At 38.7% G+C, this 27783-nt stretch overlaps 1 protein-coding gene across 7 annotated transcripts in view; it reads left to right on the plus strand.

The window, feature by feature from the left end:
- Window positions 1–23784, plus strand: part of DBT (dihydrolipoamide branched chain transacylase E2) — a 40551-nt gene extending 16767 nt beyond the window's left edge. For 5 of the 7 annotated variants that reach the window (XM_059881431.1, XM_024984452.2, XM_059881436.1 and 2 more), the window contains 7 exons: window positions 4390–4511; window positions 7308–7524; window positions 11977–12143; window positions 16012–16089; window positions 17596–17787; window positions 17928–17999; window positions 22190–23784. In XM_059881431.1, coding sequence (XP_059737414.1) covers window positions 4390–4511; window positions 7308–7524; window positions 11977–12143; window positions 16012–16089; window positions 17596–17787; window positions 17928–17999; window positions 22190–22357 — 1016 coding nt within the window. In that variant the 3' untranslated portion in view covers window positions 22358–23784. 7 annotated transcript variants of the gene reach the window in all.
- Window positions 23785–27783: the final 3999 nt, after the last annotated feature.

Consider the following 27783-nt stretch of genomic DNA (forward strand, 5'->3'; position numbering starts at 1 on the left):
AGTTTTGATTTGCATTTCTCTAATAACGAGTGATGTTGAGCATCTTTCCATGTGTTTGTTGGCCATCTGTGTGTCTTTGGAGAAATATCTGTTTAGGTCTTCTGCCCATTTCTTGATTGGGTTGTTTTTTTATATTGAGCTGCATGAGTTGCTTATATATTTTGGAGATTAATAAAATTTTAGAAAATCCAGACTAATCTATAATGACAGCAAACCAATTAGTGGTTGCCTGCTGATAGAGTAGGGAGGCGGGAAGGTTTGAGAAGGAAGAATTACTAAGGAGAGGCGGGAAGGTTTGAGAAGGAAGAATTACTAAGGAATACAAGGAAACTCTGAGGGGTGGTAGATACATCCAGTGACTTGATTGCAGTGATGGTTATGGATATATATGTATTTCAACACTCAACAAATTTTATATTTTTTGTATGTGCAATGTGTTATTTATAAAAACTTAACAGGATTGGATAGATTGCAAGAGTAAAAATTATCTGGTAATTTTCCTTATAGAAAAATGATCATTGCTAACTATTTCATTTGCTATTCATAGTGCATTCTGAGTAATTGTCTTGCATGCTAGTTTTATTTTCTGTGTGTACCTTTTTGCTTTTATATTTATATTTTTTATAATTTGTATTAAATCTTTTATTGTAAGAATAACTATGAAGCATAATCCTGTATATCAAATAAGCGAGCCTATAGAATAGTGGATTGTTTTTTAAGAAATTTATATATGCCTCTTTTTAAATTATGGAAATGGAAAAGGTTTCTAAATATCTCATGTACCTTGTCTTAAACAAGAATTTATAGTAAGGTATTCATTCCCTAGTGGTCCAATGGCTAACACTTCATGCTCCCAATGCAGGGGGCCCAAGTTTACTCCCTGTTTGGGGAACTAGATCCCACATGCCACAGCTAGAACCCAGCACAGCCAAAAAAAAAAAATTATAGTAATACTGAATTTGTTTGTATTATTCCTTGTTCTAGTGTCGAGAAAACCAGTTATACTATGAGTAAGAAAATTACCTAATGAAAAGTTTTTTAGGAGTATAACATCTATTTTTGTACATTTTTCAAGTAAAGAAAATAATTGCATCTAGAGTGCAAGTGATCAAGAGTAGAAATCTTAGTAGTAATATTGGACACAAAATCCTGTCTTAATGCTTGTTTAAATAATATTCTATGGTACTATCTTTTGTAACATGGTGTTTCAACCTGCTTTTTAAGATTGGGGTATCATGATAATTTTGATAAGGAAAAATGTATTTGTGACCTCCAAGTCCTATTTATGAGTGCTTTGGCTGTAGACAGACCTCTGCTTGAAGAGACCTCACCAGACTCACTTATGCCAACTTGTATCTGTGATATTTAAAAAGCATATACTCTTTACAATTACAAATTGATGATTTAGTTACTTAATATTATCAAGATTATATCAAAGCTGATTCATGCCTCAGTGTGCTGTCTACTATAAACTCAATTTTTAGACTATTGCTGTGAGTTCTCCTTATAGCTAACTTGACTTTCTCTAACCTCTATTTTAAAAGGTAAGATTACTCCTCACTTCTCTAAACAACTAAAACATTTTGAACCCAAACTTTTCAAAACAATTCATTTAATGGGACTCATTAGTTTTATTTTTTAAAATCCTATGTATTTTGCTCTTTCTTAAAGCAGTGGCAACCCCACTCCAGTACTCTTGCCTGGAAAATCCCATGGACGGAGGAGCCTGGTAGGCTGCAGTCCGTGGGGTCGCTAAGAGTTGGACACAACTGAGCAACTTCAGTTTACTTCTTCACTTCTGCCATTATATTGCATTCACCCTTTAACTTGAACATCTATCATTGATTGAATGCTTTCTCTGTGCTTATGTGCTATATTTATGTAAACTCATTAAACCATACAGATCATTATCCACAGTTGACACATGCAACATTGAGATACATGGAGGTTTAAGTTGCCCATGGCCACATGGCTGGTAATTGGTAGAGCTATGATTTGATCCCAACTCTGTTTAATTCTAAAACCCATGTTCCAAACCACTTTATTACACTGAAAATTGTTTGCAGAGATGGAATATCAGTTCCATTCTGCACCTAGAACACTGGTACTACATTTCTAACAACGTGTCTGTTCGTACATTCTGCGGTAACAACACGTTAGGTGTTGTATAGAGTTTATAGTATTAAAGATGTTTGCCAGGACAATACAGTATTTTAAAGTAAAAGAGTAGGAGGGAAGGAAGCCTCTTAAGGGAGAGTAAACCATTTTTAGGAAAGATAAACGGGCTCTTCGTGGAAAATGTGGGAGGTGTGATAGTTTGATCATGGTTGGATGGCATCACTGACTCGATGGACATGAGTTTGAGTAAACTCCAGGAGTTGGTGATGGACAAGGAAGCCCGGCGTGCTGCAGTCCATGGGGCCGCAAAGAGCAAGACACAGCTGACCGACTGGACTGACTGACTGATGATAGTTTGTGACAAAAGTTTGTCTGTCCGTGTTACGAATTACCCACTCCAGTATTCACGCTTGGAAAATCCCATGGACTGAGGAGCCTGGTGGGCTACAGCCCATGGGGTCGCAAAGAGTCGGACATGACTGCACCACTTCACTTCACTTCACTTCTGTGATAAGAGTCAATCTTCTCTAGAACTCAGACTGTCTTCTGGGGAGGGAGCTTATGGCACTTGAGTTCCTTTTGGATGTCTTCAGGTAAATGAGAGTTCAGTTAACCTCTCCTTGCGTTTGATGTTTTCCAATTGCATGCAGCTCAAAATAATCAGTACACCAGAGTGGCATATTTTGGGGCAGTATGTCCTGAACTCCAACCGTCACATTTTCTACTACCCTTCACGTTCAATACAAAGCTTTTGTTTGTTTCTTTTTTCTCTTCTTTACCCATATGGGGAACTTTGAGAGCTCCACTGGGCCAGTTCATAGATTAGTGAGGGGGGTGAATGAATAGAATGTCTTTCCACAGTTGCAGCAGTGGAAATTTATTTGCTTAGAATTTAATGTCAAAGATAACTCAGTTGCCTGCTGATGTTCAGAGACTGTCTCTAATTTCCTTATTCCCACAGAGATTCTGCTGTACTCAGTATTGATTTGCTAGCATCCAACCTTGACAATTAAATGCTCTCAGAAGCTTTTTTGGTTGCAAAAATGAATGCTAATAGCCCAAGATTATTTTTCTTATACCACTACTCTAGAGTTAGAGAATAAAACTACCAAATTAGTATTAGCAGAGAACAAAACTACCAAATTAGTATTAGCCATGAAAATAAAACCTTCCAAGCATTCTTTGTTGCATTCAAAGCAGAGAAAAAAATTTAAATGCTGAATTATCTTAGGAAAGCATTTAAGATTCTCACAGATTTTACATGATTCATGTAATTTACCTCACATTTGATTCTTAATTCATGCTATATATACATATGTTTGTATATATACAAATGTATATATAGTGTACATATATATGAATGTGAGAAATTTATTAAGAAAATGTTTACATGTTTTAAAATTTATGAAAGAAACTCATTTTTTAACTTGTAGCTGCTACATAATTTTAACAGAAGTGATGTAAGTAGAAGATAATCATAATCATTAAACAGTACCTGGTACTAGTACACCCCTCTCACTCACTCTAGTACCCTTATTTGTTTTTCTATTTTAAAGTTGTGCTTTTCCATTCTGAAGTAGCTCATCTATCATACTTTTTGACTATATATTTTAAATGAAATTTATTTGTATATTATAAGACACTAAGCTCCAAAATCACTGCAGGTGGTGACTGCAGCCATGAAATTAAAAGATGCTTGCTCTTTATAAGAAAAGCTGTGACAAACCTAAACAGCATATTAAAAAGCAGAGATGTCGCTTTGCCGACAAAGGTCTGTCTAGTCAAAGCCATGGTTTTTCCAGTAGTCATGTATGGATGTGAGAGATGGACCATAAAGAAGGCTGAGTGCTCAAGAATTGATGCTTTTTAACCGTGGTGTTGGAGAAGACTCTTGAGAGTCCCTTGGACTGCAAGGAGATCCAACCAGTCAATAAGGAAATCAATCCTGAACGTTCATTGGAAGGACTGATGCTAAAGCTGAAGCTCTAATACTTTGGCTTCCTGACATGAAGAACTGACTCATTGGAAAAGACCCTGAAGTTCGGAAAGATTGAGGACAAAAGGAGAAGGGGGCAACAGAGGATGAGATGTTGAATGGCATCACTGACTTGATGGACATGAGTTTGAGCAAACTCAGGGAGATAGTGAAGGACATGCTGGCATGCTGCAGTCCATGGGGTTGCAAAGGGTCGGACACAACTTAAGGACTGAACAACAAGCTTGTTGTTTTAATATTTTCTACTAAACAGTAATATTTTACCTTGTTTCCAGATTCAGAAGAAGATGTTGTTGAAACCCCTGCTGTGTCCCATGATGAACACACACACCAAGAGATAAAGGGCCAGAAAACACTGGCGACTCCTGCAGTTCGTCGCCTTGCAATGGAAAACAATGTAAGTTTTCTTAATATTTAAGTGTGAGATCACATAGAAGGTCTCCATGTGTATCTATGAAGAATTGCCCAGATATTGCATAATGAGTTGGTTCAAGTTGGGATTAAAGAAAACACAGCTCAAGTTACTAAAAGGTTAGTCTTTATGAGAAATGAGAAGAAAATTGTGAACTTATTATTCATATTAAGTGAGAAGTGTGGGTTTTTTGTTTTTTCTGAGAGCCTAATAAAAGTCAGGGCTACTGATTATTGAATACTTATAAATACTAGAGTCATAGATCAGATACCCTAGAAGCATAGCTTGAGACAGGGGTTTGGGAACATGTGATTGATTAATTGAAAGAGTGATCATCTTTACTAGGAAGAAAGGAAGCAGGGCAGGGAAGGAATGGGAAATGGTCCAGGCACGGTTATGGTCTCAAGGGTCTGCTGGATCCCAGGGAGATGGAAAACACCATAGTATTGACTTCAGTCATGGAGGCTGGTCTTTTGTGTTCCCTCTTACTTGCCAGTCACTGATGCTTAATCTTCAAAGCAAGATGGCTCCTAGGCATTGTGCTAATAATTCATATGTCATCTTGTTTTTAATCTTCACAACTCTGTGAAATAACAGACTTTTATAAGACTTGGAGAGGTCAAATAACTGGTCCAAGGTCACATAGCTAACACAATAGTAGAACTAGGATTCCAAAGTGAATCTCCATGACTCTAAAACCAGTGCTCTCAATTATTAATACTGCCTCAACAATGGTTGCCTCTATCGTTTGAGCACTTCTTAGCCAGACGCCATACATAACGTTACAACTAATCCTCACAGTATCCCTGCAAGCTGGTTTGGATTATCCTCTCTCTGATGAGATGAGAAAGGGAAGAGAAGTTGATTGGGTTGCCTACAATCAAATAAATAGCTCAACTGGGGATGTGAGCACAGATCTTTCTGGTCCCAAAGCCTGAGTTCTTTCCACTGTGCCCCACAGTGCAGGGTTTTTGTCTCTTTTTGAGAGAAGTAGTTTAGTTACAGTGGGAAAAAATGTCTACATTTTGGGAATATGTAGTAAGAGTCATTAAAATGTTCATATCTCTTCAGCTAGTTATCCTACCACTGGGGAAGGTCATCTAGGATATATTCTTCCAAGTGTTCTGTATAGCCAGAAACTAGAAGGCACATATGTGGTCAAAATCAGGGAAATGCTTAGGAAAATTATGTTCTCTACCTTTAATGAAAATTTATTAGCCATTAAATGTGTTGAGATATGAAGATGATTTGTTGAAATAGAGAAATAGAAATAGTATTATGGAATACTAGATTGTTAAGGTATTAGATGAAATAATGATCTTCTATATTGCTTTGAAAGCCATAAACATTTTACCATTTTAAAAAATTATATAGAAGGACTACCTATAGAAATGTATGATGTTGCTTTCCTGTGTCTTTCTAAAGATATATATATATGTATATAATTAGGGCATTTGTATAATTACTAGAAATTATATAGCAGATTTATTATTACAAAACAACTCTTCTCCCCCCCGCCTTTTTTTGACATTGGCATATTAATAAATAGAGTTTAAAACCAGTGGCACTCAGAGTTTGTAATTACCTAAAAATTATTTAAATTCTTAGAGTTTACTTGTTATAAACTAAATGTTTGATGTGATAAAGTCCTTTATTATTTTGAAATCATTCTTAGAGAAACACTAATATAAATAAAGCAGGACGTAGCCTTGAGAGATTAATATACACTATGCAGGAGGGTATCATCCAAGCTTATATGTCTTTTTATGTAGAATTCAATTTAGTGAAAATATTTTATCTCTGTAACCAAACATAGGAAGTGATTAAATAAAGCCAGATCATAAATGTTTCCAAAAAGTATCATGAGTAACTAGTAGAAAGTGGAATTACATCATCTATTGTTTATTCTGTGGAATACCTTAATAAAACTTAGGTGTTGATCCTTAACTTGGGCTGAGGAAGTCACATTCCAAATATGCCTCAATAAAGTTCATTTCAGTGTTTTGTACTGATCTTTCTAAAAGAACCATCAGGAAAAAACTAATTGACAGACTTTTTTGTTTTAAACTTTTTATTTTATATTGGAGTATGGCCAATTAATGATGTTATGGTAGATATAGGTGGACAGCAGAGAGTCAGCCACACATATACATGTATTCATTCTCCCCCAAACTCCCTCCCATCTAGGCTTCCACATATCATTGAGCAGAGTTCTCTGAGCTATGTATTAGGTCTTCGTTGATTATCCATTTTAAATATAGCAGAGTGTAGCTGTTACAGAGAGCTTTTATTGGATGATTATTTTAGTCATTGTGTGTATACTGGTAGCCAGGGTCAGAAACATTGGTCTGCATTTGTTACAGTGTTTAACTCTCCTTTAAATGCTCAGTTCTTCTTATGTAGTCATCAGGAAAAGGAAAAAAAAAAATCCAATAAGAATTATGCAAGACATTTAGAAATAGTTGTTTAAAAATATATTTTCAAAAGTAGCTATATACAATGTAGATATTACATTGTTACTACATGGGTAAATGAACAGTATGTAGAAAAGTAACAAATGACCAGTGTAGCTGTAGTTTCTAGTATTCTATTGAGATGATGAAAATGTTATAGTTTATAGTGTTCTGTTAGGATAAAGAAAGTGTTATTTCCTTATATTAATTTATTGGTCAGAGATACTTTACCTTCAGCTCATTTAATTCCACTTAGAGACCATATGATGGATTTATTCATTTTTAGGTAGTTTTATTTTTAGCATTAAAAAGGTATCCTTTTTTTTAGATTAAGCTGAGTGAAGTTATTGGCTCAGGAAAAGATGGCAGAATACTTAAAGAAGATATTCTCAACTATCTGGAAAAGCAAACAGGAGCTATACTTCCTCCTTCACCAAAAGCTGAAATTATGCCACCTCCACCAAAACCAAAAGACAGAACTATTCCTATTCCAATATCAAAGCCTCCAGTGTTCATAGGCAAAGACAGAACCGAACCCGTGAAAGGTAATAATAACAGTAATGTAAAGGAATAGTGCCATTTATTTGGGGGGAAGTTGCTTCAGCATTATGAAATTATCATTTTTCTAGGAAAAGCTTTAATATATACTGATAATTTTTGAGGAGTAATATGTTAGCAGGTTTCTTAGCATATAAACTTGTCTACAGATAATTTCTATGTTTCAAGACTTGCTCAGTTCAGCTCAGTCGCACGGTAGTGTGCAACTCTTTGCAACCCCATGGACTGCAGCATGTGCCAGGCTTCCCGATCCATCACCAACTGCTGGAGCTTGCTCAAACTCATGATCATTGAATTGGTGACGCCATCCAACCATCTCATCCTCTGTCGTCCCGTTCTCCTCCTGCCTTCAATCTTTCCCAGCATCAGGGTCTTTTCAAATGAGTCAGTTCTTCGCATCAGGTGCCCAAAGTGTTGAGCTTCAGCATCAGTCCTTCCAATGAATATTCAGGACTGATTTCCTTTAGGAATGACTGGTTTGATCTCCTTTCAGTCCAAAGGACTCTCAAGAGTCTTCTCCAACACCACAGTTCAAAAGCATCAATTCTTCGGTGCTCAGCTTTCTTTATAGTCCAACTCTCACATCCATACATGACTACTGGAAAAACCATAGCTTTGACGAGACAGACCTTTGTTGGCAAAGTAATATCTCTGCTTTTTAATATGCTGTTTAGGTTGGTCATAGCTTTTCTTTCAAGGCGCAAGCTTCTTTTAATTTCATGGCTGCAGTCACCATCTGCAATGATTTTGGAGATAATTTTTCTATTTGAAGACTTGTTAAGAGTATTTTAAATATTTATTATTTTTTTGTTAGATTTCAAAACAAGTACTTCTGATTTATGTACAAACTCTTAGGATGATTAACTTCCAGAAGTGACTTTGCAAGAAAGCCATTGTGTAAATACGTGGCTTGCATCCTTTTGAATTTTTTATACACTACAGCTTGGAAAGCAGTTACCTATTCTACTGGGCTTTCCAGGTGGTGCTACTGGTAAAGAATCTGCCAGTGCAGGAGACATAAGAGACACAGGCTCAATCCCTGGGTAGGGAAGATCCCCTGGAGGAGGGAATGGCAACACACTCCAGCATTCTTGCCTGGAAAATCCCATGAACAGAGGAGCCTGGCAGTCTACAGTCCATAGAATTGCAAAGAGTCAGACGTGACTGAAGTGACTTAGCAACACTCACCTATTATATATTACACTTGACACTGGTGTTGTGCTACAGTCCACGCTTCAGCATTGAAATTAGTGGCTTTCAAGCTATGTAATATATGTAATGAAGATGGTAGGTCCAAGAGAAAGAGTTTAATTGAGAGTACCCCATGAACAGTATGAAAAGGCAAAATGATAGGATTCTGAAAGAGGAACTCCCCAGGTCGGTAAGTGCCTAATATGCTACTGGAGATCAGTGGAGAAATAACTCCAGAAAGAATGACGGGATGGAGCCAAAGCAAAAACAATACCCAGTTGTGGATGTGACTGATGATAGAAGCAAGGTCCAACGCTGTAAAGAGTAATATTGCATAGGAACCTGGAATGTTAGGTCCATGAATCAAGGCAAATTGGAAGTGGTCAAATAGGAGATGGCAAGAGTGAACGTCAACATTCTAGGAATCAGCAAACTAAAATGAACTGGAATGGATGAATTTAACTCAGATGACCATTATATCTACTACTGCAGGCAGGAATCCCTTAGAAGAAATGGAGTAGCCATCATGGTCAATAAGAGTCTGAAATGCAGTACTTGGATGCAATCTCAAAAATGACAGAATGATTTCTGTTTGTTTCCAAGGCAAACCATTCAATATCACGGTAATCCAAACCTATGCCCAAACCAGTAACGCTGAAGAAGCTGAAGTTGAACGGTTCTATGAAGACCTACAAGACCTTTTAGAACTAACACCCAAAAAAGATGTCCTTTTCATTATAGGGGACTGGAATGCAAAAGTAAGAAGTCAAGAAACACCTGGAGTAACAGGCAAATTTGGCCTTGGAATATGGAATGAAGCAGGGCAAAGACTAATAGAATTTTGCCAAGACAACACACTGGTCATAGCAAACACCCTCTTCCAACAACACAAGAGAAGACTCTACACCTGGACATCACCAGATGGTCAACACCGAAATCAGATTGATTATATTCTTTGCAGTCAAAGATGGAGAAGCTCTATATAGTCAGCAAAAACAAGACCGGGAGCTGACTGTGGCTCAGATCATGAACTCCTTATTGCCAAATTCGGACTTAAATTGAAGAAAGTAGGGAAACCCACTAGACCATTCAGGTATGACCTAAATCAAATCCCTTATGGTCATACAGTGGAAGTGAGAAATAGATTTAAGGGACTAGATCTGATAGACAGAGTGCCTGATGAACTATGGACAGAGGTTCATGACATTGTACAGGAGACAGGGATCAAGACCATTCCAAAGGAAAAGAAATGGAAAAAAGCAAAATGGCTGTCTGAGGAGGCCTTACAAATAACTGTGAAAAGAAGATAAGTGAAAAGCAAAGGAGAAAAGAAAAGATACAAGCATCTGAATGCAGAGTTCCAAAGAATAGCAATAAGAGATAAGAAAGCCTTCCTCAGCAATCAGTGCAAAGAAATAGAGGAAAACAACAGAATGGGAAAGACTAGAGATCTCTTCAAGAAAATCAGAGATACCAAGGGAACATTTCATGCAAAGATGGGCTCAATAAAGGACAGAAATAGTATGGACCTAACAGAAGCAGAAGATATTAAGACGAGGTGGCAAGAATACACAGAAGAACTGTACCAAAAAGATCTTCACGACCAAGATAATCATGATGGTGTGATCACTCACCTAGAGCCAGACATCCTGGAATGTGAAGTCAAGTGGGCCTTGGAAAAAAGTATCACTATGAACAAAGCTAGTGGAGGTGATAAAATTCCAGTTGAGCTATTTCAAATCCTGAAAGATGATGCTGTGAAAGTTGCTGCACTCAATATGCCAGCAAATTTGGAAAACTCAGCACTGGCCACAGGACTAGAAAAGGTCAGTTTTCATTCCAATCCCAAAGAAAGGCAATGCCAAAAAATGCTCAAACTACTGCACAATTGTACTCATCTCACATGCTAGTAAAGTAATGCTCAAAAGTCTCCAAGCCAGGCTTCAGCAATACGTGAATCTTGAACTTCCAGATGTTCAAGCTGGTTTTAGAAAAGGCGGAGGAACCAGATATCAAATTGCCAACATCCGCTGGATCATCGAAAAAGCAAGAGAGTTCCAGAAAAACATCTATTTCTGCTTTATTGACTATGCCAAAGCCTTTGACTGTGTGGATCACAATGAAGTGTGGAAAATTCTGAAAGAGATAGGAATACCAGACCATCTGACCGGCCTCTTGAGAAACCTATATGCAAGTCAGAAAGCAACAGTTAGAACTTGACATGGAACAACAGACTGGTTCCAAATAGGAAAATGAGTACGTCAAGGCTGTATATTGTCACCCTGCTTATTTAACTTCTATGCAGAGTACATCATGAGAAACGCTGGGCTGGAAGAAGCACAAGCTGGAATCAAGATTGCCGGGAGAAATATCAATCACCTCAGATATGCAGATGACACCACCCTTATGGCAGAAAGTGAAAAGGAACTCAAAAGCCTCTTGATGAAAGTGAAAGGGGAGAGTGAAAAAGTTGGCTTAAAGCTCAACATTCAGAAAACGAAGATCATGGCATCTGGTCCCATCACTTCATGGGAAATAGATGGCTAAACAGTGTCAGACTTTATTTTTGGGGGCTCGAAAATCTCTGCAGATGGTGAATGCAGCCATTAAATTAAAGGATGCTTACTCCTGGGAAGGAAAGTTACGACCAACCTAGACAGCATATTAAAAAGCAGAGACATTACTTTGCCAACAAAGGTCCATCTAGTCAAGGCTATGGTTTTTCCTATGATCATGTATGGGTGTTAGAGTTGCACTGTGAAGAAAGCTGAGCACCAAAAAATTGATGCTTTTGAATTGTGGTGTTGGAGAAGACTCTGGAGAGTCCCTTGGACTGCAAGGAGATCCAACCAGTCCATTCTAAAGGAGATCAGCCCTGGGATTTCTTTGGAAGGACTGATGCTAAAGCTGAAACTCCAATACCTTGGCCACCTCATGCGAAGAGCTGACTCATTGGAAAAAACTGATGCTGGGAGGGATTTAGGGCAGGAGGAGAAGGGGACGACAGAGGATGAGATGACTGGATGGCATTACCAACTCGATGGACATGCGTTTGAGTGAACTCCAGGAGCTGGTGATGGACAGGGAGGCCTAGCGCGCAGCGATTCATGGGGTCGCAAAGAGTCGGACATGACTGAGCGACTGAACTGAACTGACTGAACTGAAGTGACGTTAGAGAACCTTCTATTATAGTTGTTGAAGGGATCAAAGGTTTTAAGAATAAAGACAAATATGTATGTTTTTTCTAGGCTTTCACAAAGCAATGGTCAAGACCATGTCTGCAGCGCTGAAGATACCTCATTTTGGGTATTGTGATGAGGTTGACCTTACTGAACTGGTTAAGCTACGAGAAGAATTAAAACCCATTGCTTTTGCTCGTGGAATTAAACTTTCCTTTATGCCCTTCTTCTTAAAAGTAAGATTTCATTCATTTCAAGCAAGGCTTGAGTTAGACATATAAATTTTGTTTTGCAGATATCCAGTGTGTTAACTATGGGTTTGAATAAAAGTAATATTTCTCATGATATCACATAGTTAGAAAAATGTACAGATATACTCTCTTTGTTTCACAGAAGTTTATAAAATTGAAATTTTTTGTGTCAGATTTTTATCTACTTATCTCTTTGAACTAGGTTGGGATTGTCCTGCCAGGTAGGTAAAGCCTTTAATTCAGAAAGAATCATGACAGCAAAGTCCTGATTTGAACAAAGGTGAGACTCAGGATTGATTTTTCACTTTTCAAGGAACATATGAGGCTTCTAGGAATCATTTCTAGGACCTTGGGACCAATATAAAAAGAATAAGACCATCAGCTGAGCTTGCATAGCTCACTAACCACTATTCAGGAAGCAGCTGCCTTCTGCCTAACTCTGTACGAAGCATGCTACATATATGATCTCTTTTAACTATCAGAATAATGCTAATGTGTAAATAATTGCTATGCCCTCTTTCCGTTTAAGGAAACTGGCACTCAGAGAAGTTGACAAACTTGTCAAGGATTTATATAACAAGTGGAGAAGTTAAGTTTTCATTCTGGTCCATTTTTCTTAAAAAGTGTATACTGTTGTCTCTAACTCCAGTGCGGCTTCCCACAAGCACTTGGCACACTCCACCAAGACTGTTCCCCTGTAAATCAAGTTACTGTATTATCCCCTGTTTCTTTTCAGTGGTTCCCTTTCAGGATTGCCTTCCGGATAGTTTGTAAATGCCTTATTGTGGCATAATAGAATATTTCTATGTGCCTTTGCTGCCCACTTTTCATGTCTTCTCTCAGTCACCCCCCCCTCCAGCCCCCCCGCTATAGTCAGATTAAGCTATGTGTAGCTCCTGGAATATACAACTCTACCTGAAGTACTGCCTCCTCCTTTGATCAAATGTGTGTACATCCTAAACACCAAATTTTGTTCCAGTGTAGCTTCCTACAAAAGCTGGTGGTTATCATAGTCTGAATTAAACAAGCTTTTTGTTTCACATTGCAGCTTACCTCAGTGTACTGAAAGTATTTATCCTCAGTTGTCTCTTCACTGATGCTGAGTCTTGTAAGACAGAAGCTGTTCTCCTGTATCTCCATCTTTTTAACAACTACCCTAACAAGGAAAGAGATGCTGTATAAACATGAGATGTAGTAGGGTCCGATAATGAGGGATCTAGACTATATTACAGCTCTGAGGGTCATCTGTAGAGGCACAGCAGTTGAAACTCATGGATGAAATCACTCAAATTATGTGCAAAGGAGAAGAAAAGAAGGCTCAGGGTTTTCCATCAGTGTTTAAGAGGTAGATAGAAGTTGAGTTGCCTAGGCGGTGGCAGAGGGTGAGTAGGGTCAGTGGTTTGATGATGGCAGAACCAAGAAGTCACTTAAAAGCCAAGTGTGTCTATTGCTGAATGACAAAGCACCCCCAGATTTGATGGTTTGAAACAGTTAGCCATTTATTATTGCTCATGGGTCTACAGTCTATTTCTCTGTAGTCTACAATCTACATTTATTCTTTCTCATGAGCACAGCCAGTCTGCTGATCTTGGCAGAGCCCACTCATATGTCTACAGACAGCTAGTAGGTTGGCCAAGGGACCAGCTGCTGTGGGATGACCTCAGTGAGCTTGACTCATTTCTCTTCCCATGTCTCTCCTATCTGCCCAGTATACCAGCCTACACATGGGCTCAGTACTGGCAGATGAAGAGAGGAAGCAGAATGTAAGCACTTTCCCCAAGCTGCACTGCACCTAGTTTGTTTTTAATTCACTGACCAAAGCGAGTCATATAACTTAGCTCAGAATCAGCTTGCAAGAGCACTGCCAAAGGATTTGTATACGGAGGCGTGCAAGACTGGGGCTTTTGATTCAGCCTCCCACACCAAGAGAGAAGAAAAGGTTAACCAGAACTTACTAAATAAAGGATTGCTGAGGTTGAATCTTGGTTGCTGTTAGTTGGGTTTGGGGAATGAAAGAAATTGAGGAAGAGGAAAACCTGAAAAAATATGTTAAGGCAGACAGGGCATAGATACAAATGATGGTTAAAGTATTGTTCAGGAGAAAAAATGACCTCATATCTATGAACACATACCTTGTTTTTCCTTTTACAAAATTTGGATTATACTCAAAATAATTTATAAGCGAAGAAGAACTAAAGAGCCTCTTGATGAAAGTGAAAGAGGAGAGTGAAAAGTTGGTTTAAAACTCAACATTCAGAAAACTAAGATCATGGCATCTGGTCCCATCACTTCATGGCAAGTAGATGGGGAAATAAAACAGTGAGAGATTTTATTTTGGGGGGCTCCAGAATCACTGCAGATGATGACTGCAGCCATAAAATTAAAAGACACTTGCTCCTTGGAAGAAAAGCTATGACTAACCTAGACAGCATATTAAAAAGCAGAGACATTACTTTACCGACAAAGGTCTGTCTAGTCAAAGCTATGGTTTTTCCAGTAGTCATGTATGGATGTGAGAGTTGGACTATAAAGAAAACTGAGCACCAAAGAATTGATGCTTTTGAACTGTAGTGTTGGAGAAGACTCTTGAGAGTCCCTTGGACTGCAAGGAAATCCAACCAGTCCATCCTAAAGGAAATCAGTCGTGCATATTCATTGAAAGGACTGATGCTGAAGCTGAAACTCCAATACTTTGGCCACCTGATGCAAAGAACCGGCTCATTGGAAAAGACCCTGATGCTGGGAAAGATTGAAGGCAGGAGGAGAAGGGGACGACAGAGGATAAGATGGTTGGATGGCATCACCAACGTGATGGACATGAGTTTGAACAAGTTCCAGGAGTTGGTGATGGACCGGGAAGCCTGGCGTGCTGCAGTCCATGGGGTCACAAAGAGTCGGACATGACTGAGTGACTGAACTGACTGAACTAAATGAATTTTTTTAAATAAAGAAGATTAAAGTTATCAAATAAAATGCTTTATAAAACTCCTTAACTTTCCAGTTCAGGGATATGACTTCTTTTTCTTTGTCAAGACCACCCACCCACAGACAAAAATAACACAGCACAATGCATATAATGGACCGTTAATTGGACAAGATGAAGGTGGTGGGGGAAGGAATTCTTTTTACCGTCAATCTTAAGCATTTTTAGTTTTTTAGTTTTTAAACTGATTGCAAGGCATGACAACCAAATGCGATGTCTGACTTTATTATATCCCGAATGGGCAGAGAAACGGCTATAGAGAACATTTTGGAGACAGGGAAATCTGAATATGGACAGAAGAGAACAAAGGAGAGAGATTAAAGCAGGGAAAGACAGAATGGGAAGACAGAAATGCCATCAGTTTGGGGAGACGAGCTCTAAAGTCAGTGATTGCATCAGCTCTGCCCTTTTCTTGGCCAGGGACACCAGCTACAACCCCAGCTTCTCAAATCCTCGTCACGTGTTCTTTCTACACAGGGGAATAATTAACTGCTTTTTGAGGTTTTAATTAACAATGTTTCTTTGAACTGCAGGTTTTCTTCTCATGGGAATCTTAACACTCGGAAAACACTAGAATTTAGACTTGACTTTTGGTGTTTTGGTCAATCTTCATAGTTATTTTGAAAATCTCCTTAGCATGTACAAGCTACCTTGACTACTTTTATCTTTTATTCTTAATTGGTAAGGATAACCTAGTTCCACATTTCTGAACGATAAGTTAGGAGTAATATGCCTGGTACCTGTAGATTTGAGATTAAACTCAATTTACAGAAGAGTTCTCTCCCTCCATCTTTCACCTCTTAACACTTCAAATCTCCTATCCTTTCAGAGTCAGAAGTGTTAATGTTGCATTTTCTCCCTCTTAAACAGGCTGCTTCCTTGGGATTACTACAGTTTCCTATTCTTAATGCTTCTGTGGATGAAAACTGCCAGAACATAACATACAAGGTTGGCTATGTTTTGTGAAAATATTTTGTTTAAATAAAAGTGCAAATGTGCTTGTAGGTTAATAATTAACAACACTCTTCAGATATGCAGATTTCCATTTTTAACCCCTTTTGGTTTTCTGGTTAGAATATTAGAAATACACAGCTATGAGGCAGTGGGTTACATTTTTCACACTACACACACTCCCCTCAAACAGAAGAGAGCTTGAAGTGGAATTCCTGCAGTTTTAAAAAGCAAGACCAATTTAAACTTGCAAATTAATGAAAGTTTAAATTCCGTTGAGTGAACTCTTCTGTTTGAAGTCAAAGTTTATGAAGACTGAGAACTCTTTTGAGGATGTTGGCTCTTACTTATTATTCTTATTAGAAATATACAACCAAGAAGTGAGCTTTATATTCAGGGGGGCGGGGAGGAGGGGTTGAATCTAAAATCTTTCCATATGATTAATACAGTTTTCTCATTAACTATATACTTGTTGCAAATAATTCAAACCAAAAAATATTGATATTCACCTTCAGTCCCGTGACCCTAAGATAGCTGTTTATGCTGAGATGTATGTCTATCTAGGATTTTATTTTTATACAGTTAAAAAAGATATGGAATTCTATATATAATATATATGTAATATTATAGTTTTTTAATTAAAATTTTCTTTTAACTATTTTCTTTTCCATATAATATATTTTAGACATCATTGTATGTCAATAAATACAGCTTTATCATCTGTTTAGCCAGTGACTTACTGACAAACATTTTGATCATGTGCAGTTTCTCCATCTTAGAAATAATCTGACTCAACATCTCTGTGCATCTCTACATACTTCAGCATTTATCCCCTTAGCACACATTTTTGTAAATGTTGGTACCTAATGTTGTATGTTCTCCCTGAAGTCTGTGCCAGCTTACACTTCCACTAATAATGTGTAAAAATAATCTGTTGCCCTAGTTTATCTTTTTCAAAAAAACCTTTTAAAATCATTTCTTTTAAGTCATCACTGGACTTCCCTGGTGGTCCAAGGGATAAGAATCCACCTAAAAACTAGATTGATGGTAATTTTTTAAAACTTTTCATTTATTTTTGAAAATCAATGAACCAGTGCAGGGGACATGGGTTCAATCCCTGATTCCATGCGCCACAGGGCAACCTAAGCCCGTGTATCACAACTATTGAGCTCACACTCCAGAGCCTGCTAGCAGCAACTACTGAAGCCCATGTGCCCTAGAGCCTGTGCTCTGCAAGAGAAGCCGCCACAATGAGAAGCCCATTCACCACTCCTGGAGAGTAGCTCCCATGCTCACTGCAACTAGAGAAAGCCTGCGTGTGCCAGTGAAGACCTAACACAGCCAAAAATGAATAAATAAAAATAAATGAAAAGTTTTAAAAAATTACCATCAATCTAGTGAAAATAGGTTTTGATAGTTAAGTTCATAAGGCAGTGAGGATTGAGCCTTTCTTTTCTGTTAGCCTGTGAAACGGCTACTATATAATTGTTTGCTTGTTTTTAGGCTTCTCATAACATTGGAATAGCGATGGATACAGAGCAGGGCTTGATTGTACCTAATGTGAAAAATGTTCAGATCCGCTCCATATTTGAGATTGCCACTGAATTGAACCGCCTCCAGAAACTGGGCTCTGCGGGTCAGCTCAGCACTAATGACCTTATAGGAGGAACGTTCACTCTTTCCAACATTGGATCAGTGAGTAGTAGCAGTGTTGAAGTACATAAACCAGAACTTAAGAATTGTGATCATATGCTTAGTTAAAAATAGAAACTTTCATTTGCCATTTGTTCCTCAAAAGCTTAATTTCTCTACTCTTACTTTTTTTCTTTTTTTAGATCGGTGGTACCTATGCCAAACCAGTGATACTTCCACCTGAAGTGGCAATTGGGGCCCTGGGAACAATTAAGGTATGTTTGTTAAATAGTTGACAGAAGAGTTTAAGCAAATTGAGAAAGTGAAAACAAAGAGTAACTATATCTGAGGTTTTCCCCCTCACTTTATAGGTTCAAGTATGGTATTGGGCTTAATAAGCCAGTTATTTCTTCAGAAGCAGTAGGCCTACACTGCTCTGTAGAGTAAATACTCGTGATCTGGATCATTTCTGTACGGATCAACCATTGTGGATTATGCCAGGCACAAATGTGTGTGTTTATGAGTAATCACAAATGTAGCCAGTCTGAGTCTATCAAAATATCTTAATTTCATAATGCCAAAGAATAACAGTAAGCCAATCCAAATTATTATTTATAGTGATGAGACACCACTGAGAGCAATTTTCTCAAACTTTGCTCTGTTCAAGAATCATTGGCAATGTTAGTTAAGAATGCAGATTTCTTGGCCTTGGGGACAGAGCCTCCAAAACTTACATATTAAACAAGAACACAGGTGGTTCCAGCATGAGTGAACTATGGCCCTGTTATAGGAGACTGACTTAGAATAAGAATTACAATGATTCTTAACCCTGGTTACACATTAGAATCATCTGGAAGGTGTGAAAAAAATGCCCAAGCTCACCCTATACCAACTGCACCAGAATTTGGGGGCCTTGGGCTTGGGTATCCCCATTAATTCAGGGTTGAGAACCACCAGAGTTAAATAAATAAGCTCATAGATACCATTTCAATGCTTCCATTATTAAATGTCATTGTCACTACATTAACCTTGATTTTGATCTTCATGTTTTCAGAAAAACCTTTCTTCTCTGTATTTGTAATGCTTCCACATGGAGCATCTCTTAGACTTGTTTTTCATGAGTTTATTACTTTCATGTCGGCATCCAAAACATTCACAGAAACTCGCAGTCAGCCTTTGATTTGTTTTCTAGCAGGTGGTACTTTGGCTGCGAAGTTGCTCCCTCTTCTAGCTCTGTTTTCCCCTCTGGCACACAGAGGAGATGGGGAAGAAAAAATAAGAACACATACATGACACTGTTCCATCCAAATCAGGAGTTTCTCTAAGGGATAATTTCAGTTACTCACTTTCCCTCCAGCAAGAATTCAGCATTTGTTTCTCACTAATTTCTGACCTTTTTCAGTTTATAAACAAGCCATCATACCTATTTGACAAAGTTTTATTTTCCCATCTCCTCTGAAAGTGATTTGTTTTCTTCTGAACTATACACATAGATATATTCTTGTGGTAAGCTATACATAACAAAGTTTACCATTTTAATCATTTTTAAGTATATGGTCGCAGCAACAGTTACATTCACATTGTTTGCAGTCATCACCACTGTTCATCTGCAGAGCTACGTTTATCATCCCAAACTGAAATTCTGTATGCATATACTACATTTTGTTAATCTATTCATCTCTAGTGAATATTTGGGCTTTTTCCACTTTTTCAGCAATTGTGAATAACGCTGCTATGAACATTGGTGTACAGTGATCTGTGTGAGATGTATTTTTTCCAGAATCATCTTACCCAAGGTGTTCTCAGGCTATGAAGTATATCTCTTAGAGGATAAATCTTCATAGCAACTTAATAGAGCTACTAATCTTTGTTGGGTAGGGACAAATAATATTTCATTTTTTTCTCCCTTTGTGTCATCTCTCCTTTGCTATTTTCTGTTTTCAGTGTAAATTTCAAACGGTCACTAAATAATCTTAAAACATGAAATCCTCCACATTTCTCAGTTCTCAGTCCTTATTTTTCTTGACCTATTAGCTACACTTAAGTTGATCAGTACCACCTCTTTGGAGAACCTTCTTCATTGTAACATGAGGAAAACCTTGCTGGTCTCTTCTCTCCCTGTCTAGTGCCTATTCTCTCTGAGTTTCCTTTGCCCATACCTCCTCATCTCCCGATTTCTAAACGCTGGAGTACCCCTGGGCTCAGTTTCAGCCCTTTTCTTTGTCTGATCCAGTCCCAGTGGCTTTAAATACCATTTAGATGCTGATGGTTTCCAAGTTTAGATCTCCAGACCAGATCTCTCCTTTGAACGCCAGACTCATCTTTCCTGCTTCGAAGTCTAGTAAAGCGTCTCCAGTTTCCTGCTTCTTCCCTTACCACCCATCCTCACACATGCTCCTCCTGAAGTTGTCCCCTTTCAATGACTGGCCCTTGTGCTCAGAAACTTCCAATGGCTTCTCACCTCACTCCAAAGGGAAGGGAAAATAGCTGCAGTGGCCTGCATGGCCCTAGGCTGGTGCCACTCAGTGTGAGGGGGACCCGTGTCAGGCCGTGACTGTCATATCCGGGCTATGAAGAGATAATTACAGAAAGAGGGTAGGCAAAGAATCTGCGTGCAACGCAGGAGACCCAGGTTCAACTCCTGGGTATTCTTGCCTGGAGAATCCCATGGACAGAGGAGCCTGGCAGGCTACAGTCCATGGGGTGGCAAGAGTCAGATACGACTTGGCAACTAAACTACCACTAATTATAGAAAAAGGGTAGGGCTTAGAAATTTTCATTGCCAGCTCTCGCCTTTTTCCCCGAATAAAACACAGTAAGAAGTTTGTTAGCTTAGGTAGAAAAGGCAGAATGGTTATAAATTAATTTGATTCATTTTTAGTAAATTCAGATGATAGGCATGAAGTATATAAATGGACAGTATTTATGCCCATGAGATTCTTATATACTTTTCCCAGGAATGTTAGAATTACACTGACAAATCACAGTGGAAAGATAGGCTTATTTTTGGAGAATTCTTCCAATGTGGGTCTTTCTTTTTTTGGCTGAGGTATGCAGCATATGAGATCTTAGTTCCCTGACCAGAGATCAAACCCGCACTCCCTGCATTGGAAGCTCAGAGTCTTGACCACTGGACCACCGAGGAAGTCCCCAGTGTGAGTCTTAAATACTCAGGTCCATCAAATGTGCCAGAGGCATCTTTTTAGGTTTATTTCTATGGAGCATGCCAGGTTCAACAGTAGGGTGTGGAGACTTACATTATCAAGAATAACAAGCTACTTACAAAAACAGATCACTTCTTTAATTGTGATTTGGGAATGGGGCAAATTTCCAGGGATTAATCATCACCACAGCCAAGAATAACTGACCAGGAAAGAATGATCTCCAGTTTTTTTCAGAAAGTTGTCTGCTTATTAGGTAATGTTAAAATGGGAAAAAGATGGAAAGCTTTTAAACATTCCAGCTTTAATATTTAATTTTAAATATTCCATGAGGAATGCAGCCATCACAGAAGTCTGTATTAGCTGGTAGATAGCCTAGCATTTAAAAAAAAATCACTGCCTTTCGACAGAGTGGTTTTATGTCTAGTGAACCTATCAATAAAAAATGGGTCTTGTATTTTGTATACCTTTATATTTATTTTAGTAATTCATTTTAATATATATTTTAAAATACTTACAATGAATTAGAGTTTTTTTAATCTGTTTTTTAAAAAATCAAAGACAGACTGGGAGCCATCACTGTTGTCTTACAACATGCCCCACTTTGAGCCTGCTCCCTCTGTGACCTCACCTCCCGTCTCTCACCCGGCCCCTCCACTGCAGCTGACTCGCTGATTCTGCTGGTCCTCTAGTGCTCCAGCCAAGCTTCCCTTCTGTCTGTCCAGGTGTCCAGATGGCTAGCTTCCCCACTGCTTACAGTGAGGACTCCTTCTTAGTGAAGCTTTCCCTGCCTGCCTGTCAAAAAAAAAAAAATATATATATATATATATACCTTCTCCCCTATTCCCACCTCCTGCCTACAATCTCTCTCTCTGTTCCAAAGTGCTTTACTTTCCTTTGCACTTTTCGCTATTTAACATTATGTAATAAAATGTTAGCTCCAAGAGGGTGAGGATTGTTATTTGTTTTATTCATTGCTTTATCCCCAGAGTCTAGAAAGTACCTGGTACATAGTAGGTACTTGGTAAATAGTTGTTAAATAATTGAGAAATCTGAAATGAAATATACCGTACATGTAGAAATTATACAGGGGACAGGAAATTCCTTGGAGAAACTCTGAAAGCTTGAAGCACACACTCACAAAGATGGGAAAGGTAGGAGTCAGCATTTTCAAAAGTTAGTTGGGATGCCCACTTCTTCTCTGTTATAGGGAGGGAGATTTGCCTAATCTTTCAGCATTGCTATTGCTAGAGCTTACTTTGTGCAAGTGAAGGCTGACTCTTTGTTATTTTCCTTATTTGTAGGCCCTTCCCCGATTTAACGAGAAAGGGGAAGTCTGTAAGGCCCAGATAATGAATGTGAGCTGGTCGGCTGATCACAGAATTATCGATGGCGCTACAGTGTCACGCTTCTCTAATTTGTGGAAATCCTACTTAGAAAACCCAGCTTTTATGCTACTAGATCTGAAATGAAGATTGATCAGACATCCTTGAACTTTCTGAGCTTCCAAAGAACGCGAAGAGCCCAGCTGTGCAGCACACGTTCCTCATTGCAGTTTGTATTGTAAATGACTTGTAACATATGATTATGGTTCCGAGGCACAAAGTGGATCAATTGTTGTGTTAGGCTTTTACTGAAAAGGAATAATGGTGTACTAGTTCTCCCAGGTCTGTCACATTTTATAGGTCACAGTATAACTTCTTAATATGGTGCTGAGGTCTTTGTGTCCATGGATTGAAACTGGCAGGAACAACACAGTGAATATTACTGAGACAGACAGCCATATACAGTATTTGCCCTGTTTTCTCTCTCTCTCTCTATTTTTAAATTTTATTTTAAACTGACTCTTAATGAAACTTAGAGAGTTTCATTACACTTAGTTGGGAAAAGGAATTTATATGCAAATATATTTTCTATTTCCCCACAATAATGCAAATTATTTTATGAAGTAAGTGCAATTACATTAACCTTTTAAGATACCCAGGAGTCTGTTGTTCTGTAGCTATTATCATCTGTAAATGTCTTATTTGTATAAAGTAATGTCTTTTAAAAGTGAAAATTATAAGCTCATCTTAAAATGTCCAATTATAGTTTTGTAACCTATAAGGCCATTGAAAGTATTTGTTTAAAGTGGATAAACTTTTAGAATTTTGGTAATGTTTTAGTGTTTTATTGGGAGAAATTTCACTTTTACAACCTTGCTTCAATGTGAGGAAGGTACTTGAAATGTACCAGTCACTGACATTGTCTTACATTGAGAAATCCATTACCTTTTAATTTTATTTTTATAAATAAAATTATATTTTTATTTTATAATTAAAGTAAAAGTTAAAGTAAATTTCTTGGTCTTCAGCTAAAAAGGATAGACTAAGAAATTAGAGTCTGTTCCGTTCTCCATATCCTGAGAAGGAATTTGAATCAGGGGAGAGAGAAGACTAATGGGTAATTATGGACATTAAAATAAAATAATAAATTTTGCACAGAAATAAAGGTATCCTCATGATCATTTTTTAAGAAGCCCACTTGAATCAGAAAGTCAGGTTGTTTCTGATATTATCTAAGTGAATCCTGTTGTTCAAGTGAAGTTTTGTGACAGAAAAAGTTGTTTTAATGTCTTTTTGATTTTTTTCAAAATGGAAATCATGTGTAAGTCACAAAATAATGGGTCTAATGAATGTTATTCTTTTTAAAATTCAGATAATATGAAGACTTGCAAAGAAAATAAAATCATCCATAATCCTACCACTATTAACAGTTAGATCAAGGTATCTGTATACATGGCTGTTCTTTTTATGAAAATGAGATCGTGCTGGATCTATTATTTTATAATTTGATTTTTAATTTAACATTATATTATCAGTCAATAAACGATTCCATATTATATTATAATCCTTTTAAATGGCTGCATAGTATTCTATTATTTACATTTGTTATACATCTAAATATTAACTGTATACTAAGTGTGGTGCTAAGTAGTGGGTATACAATGCCTATCCTCATAGTTCTTGCCTTCACTGGGCTTACAGTCTGGGGTGGAGACAGATACTTAATAATCATAAAAATAAGGATATAGTTAACCTCTAAGAAGAGAAAACAGAGTGCTATGAGAGCATCTAGTAGAGGTTATTGATCTCATCTGGGAAACTCAGGAGGGGGTGTACCATAAGTTAACCAATTCTGTATTGATGGCATTTACAGAATTTTAAGTGAAGAAAGGCATGATCAGTAAAAATTTCTCCTTCACTTAAGAAATGTGAAAACTAGGAGAATAGGAGTTTTGAAGTGAATATGTAATGTGTGCTCAGTCACTCGGAGAAGGCGATGGCACCCCACTCCAGTACTCTTGCCTGGAAAATCCCATGGACAGAGGGGCCTGGTGGGCTGCAGTCCATGGGGTCACTAGGAGTCAGACACAACTGAGCGACTTCACTTTATTTTTTCACTTTCATGCATTGGAGAAGGAAATGGCAACCCACTCCAGGGTTCTTGCCTGGAGAATCCCAGGGACGGGGGAGCCTGGTGGGCTGCTGTCTATGGGGTCATACAGAGTCGGACACGACTGAAGCAACTTAGCAGCAGCAGCTCAGTCACTTCAGTTGTGTCCAACTCTTTGTGACCCATGGACTGTAGCTTTCCAGGCTCCTCTGTCCATGGAACTCTCTGGGCAAGAATGCTGGAGTGGGTAGCTGTTCCCTTCTTCAGGGGACCTTCTCAACCCAGAGATCAAACCCGTGTCTCCTACACTGGAAGTGGATTCTTTACCACTGAACCGTCAGGGAAGCCTGAGTATGTAATAAGTTCCCCTAACAGTCCAGCATCATTGGCTCAGAATAAATACTTGAGCTATCTATTCTATCACAAATCCCTGCCATTACCACCTTCTCTCTTGTCTCATCCTTTGAGAATTCGGTAAAGGATTGGCTTCCCATTGTGTGTGCAACCTTTAAGATAAGAGGATCCCCTGGAAGGGAGGAGGGGGCCAGGGGCACAGTCCTAGCAGCAGTGCTGATCCACGGAGCTCCACACGTCATAGGGTGGGAGTTAGGTAGAACAGGGCCTTGACCATTTTCCTAAAGGTTGAAATTTAAGGGGAGAATTCAGGAGATTCAAGTTCTTCACTAGCATGTTGGGCGGTTGGGAGATACAAGATGTCCATGGGGGAGAAGCCAAAGTTATTGGCCCCAAATTATTGTTGGGAGTGCCCAACAAGAAAATCAAGGTTCCATTCATTATGTAGCACATTCCACTGATTCTGAAAAAGAAGCACAATAAGGAAGGAAGTTTGCAGGTCAGAAGCTCAAGTGGTATTAATTTTCATTTTAGAAATCAAAATGTACCAAATCCTGAAACATTCCAAGAAGTGGTTATGTAGGAAGAGAGCCCAAAGGCCTGTTTCGGCATTTCCTGTGGCTTCCAGTCAAAGCGGGTCCCAAAGATCACTTGATGGGTTTCTTTGCTGATTTATAAGTAAACTATAGTCTAAGAAATAGATGGCACTCGCTTAGCACTATCCTGCAGCACTAAAAGTATAAAACCTTTCCTTGAAGTCTTCAGAATTCTTTAACATTCACCCTGTAATTGATTAATTACTTTGCACACATTGATTACTGAATATGTATTCAGTTCCAGGCCCTGGGATAGACATTATGGATAAAGATGGAGAAGATAGATGATGTTTCTCCCCTCACAACGAGAGCTCTGGCTGGCAATTAATGTCTTCACCAGAAGTGGGTCTGTGCCAGTAACACAGAGAAGAGCAGTGTTTCCAGAGTTGAGTTGTATTTTTGGTCAGTTCTTAGTGGTGGTTTTGTTCTTCCCTATAAACTGTTTTCTCACCAAGACTGGATCATTGTGTCTCCTTAACACAGTAGCCATGCCTCATCAATTCTGCCTCACAAACCATACACATAATTGTAAGATAGACTCTATCCTTAGGCCACACAGGCCATTCACGCTCTTCAGAAGGTTATAGTTTGGGGGCTTCCCTGGTGGTCCAGTGGCTAAGATTCCAATCTCCCCGATGCAGGGGACCAGGGTTCAATCCCTGGTCGGGGAACTAGATCTCACAGGCCACAATGAACAATTTGCATTCCACAACTAAAGATCCTGTGTGCTGCAACTAAGACCCAGTGCAGCCAAATAAATAATTTTTTTTAAAGGTTGCTTTTCATGAGGCAAGCAGCAGAGGGGACACCTACATGACCCTAGACATTCATTTAGGAGCAATACATGAGAGTTGTACCATCTGAGCACTGTATTTTCAGAGCATATAAAATAGCTTCTGATTAAAGTAACATCAGTGAGTCATCTAGCCTCTATGCTCACCTCATATTGATAGAGAGGGGAAAATTGAGTAAAATTCGAGACAATAATTATGATAGTGTCAGGCATCATTAATGCTTTACATATATTAATTAATTTCATCCCTCCAGCAATACTGTGTGCGTGCTAAGTCACTTCAGTCATGTCTGACTGTTTGTGACCCTACAGACCTTAGCCCCAGGCTTCTCTGTCCATAGGATTCTCCAGGCAAGAATACTGGAGTGGGTTGCCATGCCCTCCTCCAGGGGATCTTCCTGATCTAAGGATCAAACCCAAGTTTCCTGTGGCCCCTGCACTGCAGGCAGATTCTTTACCACTGAGCCACCAGGGAAGCATCAGCTAAGTACAATGATTTCCCCTGTTTGAAAGATGAGGAAACAGAGTTTTTGTACTTAGATGTATGTGGATTAACATACTCTAAAAGTGTAACAAGCTAATGAGTATATGCCACTTCATGTTCCAAATGCCAGGATGGTCCATAATTTTATGCTATTTGAGCAATTGTGGGCTTCCCTGGTGGCTCAGATGGTAAAGCGTCTGCCTGCAATGCGGGAGACCTGGGTTTAATCCCTGGGTCGGGAAGATCCCCTGGAGAAGGAAATGGCAACCTACTCCAGTACTCTTGCCTGGAAAATCCCATGGACACAGAAGCCTGGTAGGCTACCGTCCATGGGGTTGCAAAGAGTCGGACATGACTGAGCAACTTCACTTCACTGAGCAATTGGTATTATTGGGCTAAAAGGAAGAAAGTTTGTCTTAGGGGTCTTAGCAGTTTGAAATGCTGCCCAAAGGCCTTATGTGCTCCTGGTACCAAAGGAAGGGGTTTGGAGCATTAGGAATTCTCTGTAGCAGTAGTTTATTAGAGGGGCCTGGCAGGGCTACAGCCCATGGGGTTGCAAAGAGCCAGATGTGACTGAGCAACTGAGCACACACACATTGGCCCTTTGCGGTCTTAAGCTCCCATCACAATGAACAAGTCCCATTCCCTGAAAACAACATACAGTTTATTTTCCATGCCTTGGCTGGGCTTATTTCTCCACAAAAAGAAAATCCAGAACAAAAGTGACTTCCTCTTTTAGACCTCCTCTGACTGTGCCTCCCTAGGTCTGAATCAGTATCTCTCTTCTTCTCTCTCTCCTCACAACTCCAGCAGGACTCATTCAGTGATGTAGCTGGATGAGTTCGTCTGTCTTCACTGCTGGCCTGTGAACCCTCTCAATGGCTCAGTTGGTCTGGTACTCAGTATGTGCTGGTTGACTTAAAAAGAAATCTGTGTCCTGGATGAGATTATGTTTTTTTATGAAGTCCTAATGTAGCATAAAGATCGCCAATGACCCAGAAAAGTATAATTGGAAGCAACCACGGCTACAAAGTGACTCTTGTATCTATGGAATGGCTCTGAATGGCTTGCTACAAGGAGAGAAGTATCTAGAGGAAAATGAATCTATTCAAATCTTACAATTGGTAAGGAGGCATTTGTTTTAAATTTTTGTGTTGTATGTCTATTTCATAGTTCATTGCAATTCCTCATTTAATCAGGAAGTTTAGTGCTTTCAAGCTCATTTTAAATTTTATA

Source organism: Bos taurus, chromosome 3 (assembly GCF_002263795.3).
Source record: "Bos taurus isolate L1 Dominette 01449 registration number 42190680 breed Hereford chromosome 3, ARS-UCD2.0, whole genome shotgun sequence".
Classification (NCBI taxonomy): domain Eukaryota; kingdom Metazoa; phylum Chordata; class Mammalia; order Artiodactyla; family Bovidae; genus Bos; species Bos taurus.